We start from the raw sequence: 12,448 nt of genomic DNA on the forward strand, positions 1-12,448 counted from the left end.
GTTTCGTAACTCCCGCGTGCTTTGCGCGAAGTGACGTAATTTCTTCGAATGGCGACGCGCATAGCGTAATTCCGTATTCCCGGACGGCTTACGCAAACGACGTGAATTTTTAAATTTCGACGCGGGAACGACAGCCATACTTTATACAGCAATACGTTTGCTGTGTAAAGTTAAGGCACCAAAAACGACGACTAACTTTGCGACGGGAAACTAGACTAGCGGCGATGTAGCGAACGCGAAAATCCATCGTGGATCGCCGTAACTCCTAATTTGCATACACAACGCTGGTTTACGACGCAAACTCCCCCCAGCGGCGGCCGCGGTACTGCATCCTAAGATCCGACAGTGTAAAACAATTACACCTGTCGGATCTTAGGGCTATCTATGCGTAACTGATTCTATGAATCAGTCGCATAGATACTCTGAGAGATACGACGGAGTATCTGAGATACTCCGTCGTATCTCCGCTGTGAATCTGGCCCATAGGTATTACCCATATGGACTTTATATGAGGTGTGCACAATTGGCCAATGAAATTGACAAATATAAATACAATAAAAATATTTATTACAGAAATTATCAATTTTGTTTTGCCCATACACATGGAAGTCTTGGAAGCCTAGGGATCTGCATTCTCTTAATTCAAATCATCACAAAATTTCTCCATACGTATGTATAACTGAAATAACTCTTTTCTCCAGTAAATTATCAATTCCACTGATTTTCTTAAATGCTGGAAATTTGCAACCAGCTCAAATGTTGTTTTATGTACTTGATCATTTCCATATTGCTATCACAGTTACAAATAAAACATAATGTACCTTATCTGTTGGGATATCATGGTGTGTCATGTTGATAAAGAGCTCATAATCAGATGGAATGATAGAACAGGGATCCTTGCTGGCAAAGGCACTCTTAAAAGCGGCCCATATAGCAGAGCAGTTTTTATCACTGTAACAACAAAAAAGTATAATTAATCTGTGATCTAAATATAAACTTTATCGTTTTTAGTTACAGAGTTGATAAGATCTCAGAATATATCTACAGACATAAATTGTCTCAGTGATAGTGATGCTCCAAAATAATTGAAGGCATTCTCTACTGGAAGCCAAGCCAGTGCAAGAGGGTTTCAGAGCCTAGGGCCTGATGGATGTTCAGGGGCCCATCCACAACCTTCATCCTACTGCAGTAAACCGCGGGAATAGTTCAACTGATCAAAGTTGTGCACTTGTAGGCATTTGGCATCTGATGGGGAGGGCCATGCCAGTACATAAAATAAAAATAAATAACTGTGCAAACCAAGTGAACCTCAAATTAATTTCAGCGTGGCAGCCAACATTAAGAATGTGTCCTCACAAATGGATATATAAAAATAATGAATGTGGCGCTAACTCAGTAGGTATAAAAAAGTGTGTAGTGAAAAAACATGAAATAACAAAATCAATAAACAACAAATCCATAAATAGTCCAAGATATCATTAATGTGTACAAAAGTGCATGTGCAAAGGTGAATAAGTATCCACACTCTTTAATATCATCTAGACATATGGAAGTAAACGGTGCAGTGATCAAGTGCAGGAAAGTTCATCCAATCCTAAATGTATAATCACACTCTATTCCACCATTCGTGATCCACAAAAGGCTCTTGAGAAAGTTACGTGATCTGTGACGCAACGCGTCGGAAGGAGTCGCATGACGTTTTACTTCCAGTTGCGGCTGAGATCGGAAGTCCTTAGGGTTGATTTACTAAAGGTAAATCCACTTTGCACTACAAGTGCACGTGGAAGTGCAGTCGCTGTAAATCTGAGGGGGGCATGCAAGGAAAATAAATAAATTGCATTTTTGCCTGTAAACGATTGGATGAAAAAAATCAGCAGAGCTTCCCCTCATTTCAGATCTTTCCCTCAGATCTACAGCGATTGCACTTCCAAGTGCACTTGTAGTGCAAAGTGGATTTTCCTTTAGTAAATAAACCCCCTTGTGTTTATCTTTGCTGAATACTCTGGGCCAAATCCTCAAAAGGGATACGCAGGCGGAACTGCTGTTCAGCCTGCGTATCCCTGTGCCTATCTTTGGAACTGATCCTCAGAAGCAGTTTTCCAAAGATAGGCAGAAGATCCGACATCTGTAAGAGACTTACACTGTCGGATCTTAGGATGCAGTACCGCATCCGCCGCTGGGGGCATTTCGTGTCGAAATGCCGCCTAGCGTATGCAAATGAGGACTTACGGAGATCCACAAAGCTTTTCAGCTTTGTGTTTTCTGCGTAAGTTTACGTTTGCATACGTAAAATTAGTTCTGCTTTTACAAAGTGTAAACTAGTAACACCTTGTAAAAACAGACCTTTTTTTCGATCGCCGCGATTTTTTTTAAATTTTGAATTTTTTTTCCCGGCGTGTAACTTTTTTTTTACCCGACGCAACTTTATTGTCCCGTCGCAATTCACAAAGCCCGACGTAACGTAATTTCGCGCGCTGCCCGTCAGGAAAATGACGTCACGAGCATGCGCAGTACGGCCGGCGCGGGAGCGCGCCTCATTTAAATTGTCATCGCCCCCTGCAGAAGAGGACCGCCTTGCGCCGGAGACATTTAAGTTACACGGCCTGAAATTTCTAGGTAAGTGCTTTGTGGATCGGGCACTTAGGTAGAAATTTTAAGTCAGTGTAACTTAAATGGGAAAAGTTAAGTTAGGCAGGATTTTTGAGGATTTGGCCCAAAGATTTTAAATGTAAGTTGCTGCTTTGAAATAAATCTTTTTTTACTGAATTACTACACCGTGAAGATTTCTTTTTTCTTCTATGAGTTTTATATAGAGAGAGTAGAGGAGTTTAAAGGGGTTCTAAAGGTATAAAAAAAAATCCCTAAATAGCTTCCTTTACCTTAGTGCAGTCCTCCTTCACTTACCTCATCCTTCCATTTTGCTTTTAAATGTCCTTATTTCTTCTGAGAAATCCTCACTTCCTGTTCTTCTGTCTGTAACTACACACAGTAATGCAGGGCTTTCTCCCTGGTGTGGAGAAAGCCTCTTGAGGGGGGAGGGGGCAAGCAGGAGTGTCAGGACGCCCACTAACACACAGCTCCTTCTCTATCTGCAAAGTAGAGAGCGTCCTGACCTTACAGAAGAGAATTTCTCTTCCTAGGGGTAGATTTCCTCTCACTTCCTGTTGTCTCCTTCCGTTTGCAAGTAGGAGTCGTTTGTAAGTTGGATGTTTGAAAGTAGGGGCCTGCCGTATATACTCTGCAGAAATTTGGGCCCTACGTGTTGGTGTTGCCACAACACTGTAAGCCCTCACAGTTAGTCTTGGTGGGCGCTGGAACACCCTGCTGTGTGAACTATTATATCAAGAACTGTAATTACATGCCATTGTTGAACAGTGGTAGAAAAATTGGGCCTTAGGCACTGGTGCCACAACACTGCAACCCCTCACAGATACTCTTGCTGGGCGCAGGAATGGGCCCTGCTGTGAAATATTAGATCAAGAATTGTAATTACATGCCCCTGTTGAACAGGGGCAGAAAAATTGGGCCTTTGTTGGTGGTGGTGGTGGTGCTGGTACCACAACACTGCAACCCCTCACAGATACTCTAGTTGGAGCGCAGGAATGAGCCCATCCCTTCACTATAGACCAGTTTTATTAACGAGAATGTAGCCTATCCCTTCACTATAGACCAGTTTCATCAAAGAGAATGTAGCTTATCCCTTCACTATAGACCAGTGACATCAATGAGAAATTCTCATTGATGTCTAGGGCTAGGGAAGGAGTGAGTGATGCCATTGAGCAGAGGGAAGAGGCCACGTTGGCAGCTGCTTTGCTAGACAAAGTACCCTGAGCCTGGGTGAGAGGATGAGGAGGATGAGGACAGCTTGGTCATTCACTCTACCATATCTTCGGCATGTTGCGGCTCAACACGGCCAGCTGCTGAAAAAAAGGACGAGCGTGTCCCACGGCCACGTGCTGATGAGGATGCACCGTGTCCACGACAAGCACTGTTGCCTCTAGACGCAGAGCCTGCTTGCCCTCTTTTATCGGCTCGTGACTCTCTGCCTCTCCTTGTTGTCCTTCCAGACATACTAATGGCCTGCAGAGGACACAGATAGTACACCACCTGAAAGTACTTGCAGCAATATCCCCTGCCTGTAGTATTATTATGAGCAGATCCCTGCTTCTAGGAGTAAATATGAGAAACACCAGCTTTTCGTTAGGTGCACAATGTGCAGAGAACAGACAGTACACACACCACGTAGCTTTAGGTGCACACTGCAGAGGACACAGACAGTACACACACCACGTAGCTTTAGGTGCACACTGCAGAGGACACAGACAGTACATACACCATGTAGCTTTAGGTGCACACTGCAGAGGACACAGACAGTACACCACGTGAAAGTACTTGCAGCAATATACCATGCCTGTAGCATTAATATGAGAAGATCTCTGCTTCTAGGAGTAAATATGAGAAACACCAGCTTTATGTTAGGTGCACAATGTGCAGAGGACATGGACAGTACACACAACACGTAGCTTTAGGTGCACACTGCAGAGGGCACAGACAGTACACCACGTGAAAGTACTTGCAGCAATATACCCTGCCTGTAGTATTAATATGAGCAGATCCCTGCTTCTAGGAGTAAATATGAGAAACACCAGCTTTACGTTAGGTGCACAATGTGCAGAGGACACAGACAGTACACACACCATGTAGCTTTAGGTGCACACTGCAGAGGACACAGACAGTACACACACCACATAGCTTTAGGTGCACACTGCAGAGGACACAGACAGTACACACACCACGTATCTTTAGGTGCACACTGCAGAGGACACAGACAGTACACACACCACGTAGCATTAGGTGCACACTGCAGAGGGCACAGACAGTACACACACCACGTAGCTTTAGGTGCACACTGCAGAGGACACAGAGAGTACACCACGTGAAAGTACTTGCAGCAATATACCCTGCCTGTAGCATTAATATGAGAAGATCTCTGCTTCTAGGAGTAAATATGAGAAACACCAGCTTTACGTTAGGTGCACAATGTGCAGAGGACACGGACAGTACACACACCACGTAGCTTTAGGTGCACACTGCAGAGGACACAGGCAGTACACCACGTGAGAATACTGCAGCTGGCACAATCACTTGCCTGCCTGTCAGTAAATTAGGAAGAGCAGATCTAGCTAAACTATACAGTGTATTAATATATACAGGTATACAACACCTGGGATGCATATATATCCTCTACACACTGTAACTATAACTGACTAGCCTGCCTGCTCTATCTACCTGCAATAAATGACACTCTCTCTCTGTCATCTTTTAACCACCGCAACACACTACACAAGGCCGATCCTGCAGGCGGCCTTATATAGTGTGGGGCGTGTACTAAACCCCCTGAGCCATAATTGGCCAAAGCCACCCTGGTTTTGGCCAATTATGGCTCTCCGTTTTTTGCAAGCTGTAATTGGCCAAGCATGCGGGTCATAGTGCATGCTTGGCCAATCATCATGCCGCAGTGAATTATGGGCCGTGACACGCCACTCAAATTTGGTGCAAACGGCCCGTAACGTTCGTATTTCGATGAACTGTCGAACATACGATGTTCGAGTCGAACGTGAGTTCGACTAGAACACGAAGCTCATCCCTGCATGCCAGTACATACAATGCAGATTGGGGGTTTCTCTATGCCTATTGCAAATCCTTATTAATATCAATGGTAAGGATGAGGAAAACCAAACCTAAGGCTCCATTCTGCCTGTCCCTGGATACTACATGCTGTACTTTGCGTGCTGGTGTCTACAGTTATTCTAAATAAGCCAATAAGTGCTCTAAAAAAATTTGAACACATGCTTTCAACTTAGATCTCTGTATTTTATGCACTTGAGCTCATTCAGAACAGTTAGATGACAGTGCTTACCCCACAGAAGGATTCACTATTGCAATGTAATCAGAACACCGGCCAATAATAATATCTTCTAGGTTGGGGGTGGTACCTCGCCCCTTCCATTTTTTCTCTGCAGCTCCATTCAGCTGAATCAGATAAAATATATTCAACAGCAAACTTCCAAGAACACACTGCGAAATCTGCATTCTGGATCTTCGGTGACACAGAAATATAGGACCACCTGAAGAACACAAAATGCTTCAATGTGCTATTACAGGATACTGCATGTGTCATTACCAATGAAAAAAAAATTACATATTATAAATCATGTATATATTATTTAGAAATCTATATTTAGAATGTCTATGCATAGACTGCATGTGGCACCATAAGAACTCTATTGCCGCGTACACACGCTCGGAATTTCCGACAACAAAAGTTCGATGAGAGCTTTTGGTCGGAAATTCTGACCGTGTGTAGGCCCTATCGGACATTTTCTGTCGGAACTTCCGGCAACAAAAATTTGAGAGCTGGTTCTCAAATTTTCCAACAACAAAATCCGTTCTTGTAAATTCCGAGCGTGTGTAGACAATTCCGACGCACAAAATTCCACACATGCTCTGAATCAAGTACGAGACGGAAGCGCTCGTTCTGGTAAAACTAGCGTTCCTAATGGAGATAGCACATTCGTCACGCTGTAACAGACTGAAAAGCACATAGTTGAAAAACGCGAATCGTCTCTCACCAAACTTCTACTAACACGAGATTAGCAGAAGGAGCCCAAAGGGTGGCACACTTGCTATGGAACTTCTGTTTTATTGTGCCTTCGTACGTGTTGTAGGTGACCGCGTTCTTGACGGTCGCAATTTCCGACAACATTTGTGCAACCGTGTGTATGCAAGACAAGTTTGAGCCAACATTCCGTCGGAAATGTATGCACGGTTTTGTTGTCGGAATGTCTGATCGTGTGTTTGCGGCATTCGAGTGGGTGTGCTATATCTGAAGATCAGCGCACAGTAAGTGCAACGATTAGCATCACACTTATGCAACAAGTCCAACAAGTGACTAAGACATACCAATTTCATTCCCTGCACTCCATTCTCTAAGGCCCCATACTCACGAGCAAACATGTCTGCTGAAACTGGCCCGCAGGCCAGTTTCAGCAGACATGTTTGGTCGTGTGTGGGCGCGAGCGGGCCGAATTCCAGCAAACATTTGCCCGCCGGGCCTTTTCCCAGCGGACAAATATTCCTGGACTTGTTTTAAAACAGTCCGCTGGAATCCTGCCCGCTCGGACATGTACGGTCGTCAGTACAGACCTACCGTACATGTCCAGGCGCCCGCCGTCCCTCGCATGCGTCGAATGACTTCGACGCATGCTTGGAAGCATTTTAAAGGCGGGCCGCCCACGTCGCCGCGTCATTGTCGCGGCGACACCGCGTCATCGACGCGGCGACACCGCGGACACGCCCCGCGTATTGTTTACGCGCGGACTTCTGTACGATGGTGTGTACAACCATCGTACAGAAGCCCTCTGGCAGACATGTATGGTGAAAACGGTCCGACGGACCGCTTTCACCATACATGTTTGGTCGTGAGTACCCGGCCTTTCCGTTCTGAATTAGTTATTGGCTCCATATAAAGGCGACTTGCCTGAGAAACTTGGAGCTGCAATGCAGACTGCCAGGGTGATTTGCACTAGCTAGGCAACCTAATGATGAATCAGGAGTATGGAGGCAAGTGGAATACAGATCATTACACTTACTGTGGCCTGCCAGCTCAATTTCTTTAAAATATTGGGATGTACACCTTATGTTGCCTTAAAATGTAGAGTGTACAATTTTGTGGCATCTGGAGAGAGCGGCTCGCACTGAGTTTGATGTAGCATGTATTATTCACCAGTGTCCTCACTCGATCTGGTCCTATGAAATCCAATTGGTGTACCAACTGAGAATATACTGTATATATTATATGTGATACACATTGGCTGTGCGGCGCTGATGGGGCTGCACAGCTGACTATAAGACCGGGAGGGATGGAGGGCCGGAGGCTACAAAATAAGTACGAATAAAAGACATAAAAAAAATTATTAAACAAAAATAAGTGTGCATGTCCCCTTTAAATGCAGTCAGAAAGTGAAACAAAACCCCAAAAACATCATTATAAATAATAAAAGCAAAGCATAAATACATATGTGCCTAAAAGTCCAAACATAATATCAAAAGTCAACTAGTGACTCAAGGTGCTTTAAGTCAATATAAGTGCTTCCAGTGTTCAATGGGAGGTGTTTCTAACTGTATGGGAGATGGGCTGTCTGGGAGAAGAGAGAGATCGCTGTTCCTGATTACTAGGAACAGCGATTCTCTCTCTCCTCTGTCAGAACAGGAATCTGCCCTTGATCGCCCCCTGGTGTTAACCCCTTCCCTGTCATTGCCATTTTTATAGCACTGATCACTGTATTGGTGTCACTGGTCCCCAAAAAGTCTCACTAAGGGTCAGATTTGTCTGCTGCAATGTTGCAGTCCCGCTATAAATCGCCGCCATTACCAGTAAAAACAATAAAATGTCCCTAAATCTTTCCCCTATTTTATAGATGCTATAACTTTTGCACAAACCAATCAATATACGCTTATTGCAATTTTTGTTACCAATAATATTTAGAAAACTACATATTGGCCTAAACTGATGAATATTTTTAATTTTTTATAGCAGAAAGTAAAAAATATTGTTTGTTTTTTTCAAAATTGTCGCGATTTTTTTGTTTATAGAGCAAAAAATAAAAACCACAGAGGTGATTAAATACCACCAGGAGAAATCTCTAGTTTTAGGGGAAAAAAAGGACATACATTTTGTTTGGCTACAACGTCACACAACCGTACAATTGTCAGTTAAAGCGACGCAGTGTCGTGTCACAAAAAATGGCCTGGTCAGGAAGGGGGTAAATCCTTCTGGGGCTGAAGTGTTTAAAGCCGAATTACACTAGGGCGACTTTGCACTCTCTTTTGTGTTTTATTCCCCCTTCAACACTGTGTTGATGGTGAAATTGAGCGATTTGGTGGAAGGAAAAAAAATTGAGTAATCTATGGTCAGCCCTACAGATAAACAAGCATTTTTTTGTCTCTCCTGCATGGCACTCAGGGCTAAACTTCATGGATTATTATTAGTCATGTTAGCACTAATCGTGCACTTGACAGCAGATTATCACCAACATACACCTGCATACACCTGGTATGAATTTAGGGAGTTTTTTTTAAAGAGTAACTGCAGTCTGCTTACATAATTTGTAATAAAAACATCTTTGCTAACTGTGGGCAACCATTTTAACTGTGGGCAACTGAAGCTGCTGCCTGTTCACTTATTGAATTTACACAGACAGAGGCACACCTCCAGCTCTGCAGCCCTGCAGCTCTCATTGGCCCTCTTATGTCTCACCCCCCTCCCTTCCTGGCAAACACTCAGGCGAGATAGAGCTGTGCATGATGTCATAAGCCAATGCTTTTTACCAGACAAGAAACAAGAAGTGGGCTGTATAAGGCATTTACTGGCAGAAAAAAAATGTTTTACTATCCAAAGTTTAACCACTTGCCGACGGCTGGATGTCTAAAGACATCCAGGGCTTTGTGGTGGTATATCTGAATGATGCCTGCAGCGACGTTTTCAACCAGCGATTTCCTACACCATAAGAATGATCATAGCGGCTGGTCAGCCACTTGATTGCGCTTACCGGCGGCATTCCCGTTTTCCGCCGCCCTCCAGTGCTTCTACCGACTCACCTTTCCGCCGGCCCCGGATGTCCACCATAGAGATTTGCGGTGGACCAGATGGTCACCAGAGTCTCTATGATAGTCGGAGGCCGGGCGCGATGTTATGACATCACACCCGGCCTCTGTATTGAAAAAAATTGCACCGCCTTGGCTGGGAAGCTCAGATAGTTTTTTTTTTTTTTTTTCAGGCTTCCTAGCCTAGATTGTATTTTCTAGGGTCTCTGCTAAAAAAAACATATAATGTTTGGGGCTTCTATGCAATTTTCTAGCAAAAAAATAATGGCCCAGATTCTCAAAAGAGATACGACGGCGCATCTCCAGATACGCCGTCGTATCTCTGTCTAGCACTGTCGTATCTATGCGACTGATTCTTAGAATCAGTTACGCATAGATATTCATTAGATCCGACAGGCATAAGTCTCTTACGCCGTCGGATCTTAAATGCAATTTTTTTTTTGCCCGCTAGGTCGCGCTTCCGTCGATTTCCCCGTCGAGTATGCAAATTAGCTAGATACGTGAATTCCCGAACGTACCCGTGGCCGACGCAGTAAAGTTACGACGTTTACGTTAGGCTTTTCCCGGCGTAAAGTTGCCCCTGGGTCTATGAGGCGCAGCCAGTGTTAAGTATGGCCTTCGTTCCCGCGTCGAAAATTAAAAAATTTACGTCGTTTGCGTAAGTCGTCCGTGAATGGGGCTGGACGTCATTTACTCTCATGTCAAAACCAATGACGTCCTTGCGACGTCATTTGGAGCAATGCACACTGGGATATTTGACGGACGGCGCATGCGCAGTTCGTTCGGCGCGGGGACGCGCTTCATTTAAATGAAACACGCCCCCTACCCGCCGAATTTAAATTCCGCCGGGTGATTTACGCTACGCCGCCGCAACTTTACAGGCAAGTACTTTGTGAATAAAGCACTTGCCTGAAAAACTTGCGGCGGCGTAACGTAAATGAGATACGTTACGCCCGCACATTTTTTCGCCCATCTACGTGAATCTGGGCCTATGAATTTTACATGTAGGAGAGAAATGTCACAATTGGCCTGGTTGGCAAGTGGTTAAAAAAACAAAGGCAGAAGATTTAATAGATGGAAAGTTGAAAAAATGACTAAAGGTCCGCTTTAACTTGAATGGGTAAGAAAAGGGCAGGGCTTTTTTTCAGGGGGAACTTGGGGGAACTCAGTTCCACCACCTCTGGCTCAGACCCTTTGGTGCCTGCTTACCACAATCACTTGAAAAAACACAAAAGTCTGATTTCTGTGTTTACAAGTGACAGCTCTGCACTCTGTGTGTAATGCAATCCTGGTATTTAATGCCCCTTTAAGACCCTTCTACTGTTTTTGAAATTTGAACGGGGTCGTGGTTGAGTTCCTGCACCTATTTTCTGAGAAAAAAAACTCTGGAAAAGGGTATAGGAGAACTTTCTTTGGAAGTTGTTATGTTTAAGGCCCCGCTCACACTAGAATGCAAAGCACAAAAGCCACATTCCCGCGCACCTTCCCACACCATATTCCAATTGCCCTGCCCTTGTGATCTACTGTAGGGGGTCAGTGCACAGTTCATGATACCCAAAACGCAGATGATCGCAAATGCAGTGTGTTAGCCCGCACTGGCCTGCACCGGATTGCATGGTGCATGCACTACTTTTGGTGAGGTGTGATTTCAGCCCATTCAAAATCAATAGGGCTGAAATCGCACTGCACAGTTCTGCATGTAAATCGCAACAAGACATGCATTTTCTAGTGTGAATGGGCCCTTAAAGTGTATCTATTGCCAAAGCATTTTTGATTTGTTTGTAGTTTTGGATAGAGTACAGACATAGGTGTGTGCAGCCTATTGCATTAGGGTGTGCACCCCAAAGCACCCCAAAGCTCTGTGCTGCACAGGGTGATGAGGGTGTATCTGGGAACACCCGACACACCCTGTGCACACGCCTATAAGTACAGAACAGCCATTATGAACAAGGGTTTCTCAGAAGGTTGATTGACCTTCATTTTGATAATGCCTGCATACTCCCATGGGCCAACTACACTTGTCACAGTCAGAGGCACGACACCAATGATCTTTAGTGATGGCATTCTGACCACAAACTGTAGGGCCTTCTTCTAACCAGCAATGTAAGGGGCAGTTTTTCCCACTGACTCCCAAGGAATTGGTTTTAGCAAAAGGGTTCCCCCGAGACCTAAACATTTTTCCTTTAGAGTAGGAGTCTCCAAACTATGGCCGAGGGTCAGATGTGGCCCTTTGCTAGCCTTTATCCAGCCCTTGGGGCACTATTCCTCCCACTAATATGAGGCACTATTGCTCCCACTGACACCAAAAATGGGGCACTATATTAATTCCACCGATACCAATGATTCCCTTTATTCCTTTTATTGATAGGGACACTACTCTTACTCCTATTGACCTCCAATCTTAAGGCCATATTTATTCTCACTCATGCCGGCCCTGTGACATTTTCTGCCCCTGCTGGCCACAATCCAGCCCTCTTAGTGGAGGTTCACCCAAAAAGTTAATTTTTAACATTAGATTGAGGCTCGTTTTGTCAAGGGAAATCAGGTGGTTTTTTTTTAAATTGAAGCAGTACTTACCGTTTTAGAGAGAGATCTTCTCCGCCGCTTCTGGGTATGGGCTGCGGGACTGGGCATTCCTATTTGATTGACAGGCTTCCGACGGTTGCATACATTGCGTCACGATTTTCCGAAAGTAGCCGAACGTCGGTGCGCAGGCGCCATATAGAGCCGCACCGACGTTCGGCTTCTTTCGGCTACTCGTAAAGCGATGTATGCGACCGTC

The 12,448-nt window shown here is 44.6% G+C and overlaps 1 protein-coding gene across 2 annotated transcripts in view; it reads right to left on the bottom strand.

The window, feature by feature from the left end:
* Nucleotides 1-12,448, bottom strand: part of LOC120924335 (ADP-ribosyl cyclase/cyclic ADP-ribose hydrolase 2-like) — a 38,492-nt gene that overhangs the window by 23,001 nt on the left and 3,043 nt on the right. Inside the window, exons 2-3 of one of the 2 annotated variants that reach the window (XM_040335223.1) lie at nt 5,921-6,128; nt 822-951 (exon numbers count right to left, since the gene is read on the bottom strand). In XM_040335223.1, the coding sequence (XP_040191157.1) occupies nt 822-951; nt 5,921-6,093 (303 nt within the window). In that variant the 5' untranslated portion in view covers nt 6,094-6,128. The remainder of the gene's footprint in view (nt 1-821; nt 952-5,920; nt 6,129-12,448) is intronic. The other variant, XM_040335224.1, reaches the window with a different exon arrangement.

The sequence above is a fragment of the Rana temporaria genome, chromosome 1 (assembly GCF_905171775.1).
Source record: "Rana temporaria chromosome 1, aRanTem1.1, whole genome shotgun sequence".
NCBI lineage: Eukaryota > Metazoa > Chordata > Amphibia > Anura > Ranidae > Rana > Rana temporaria.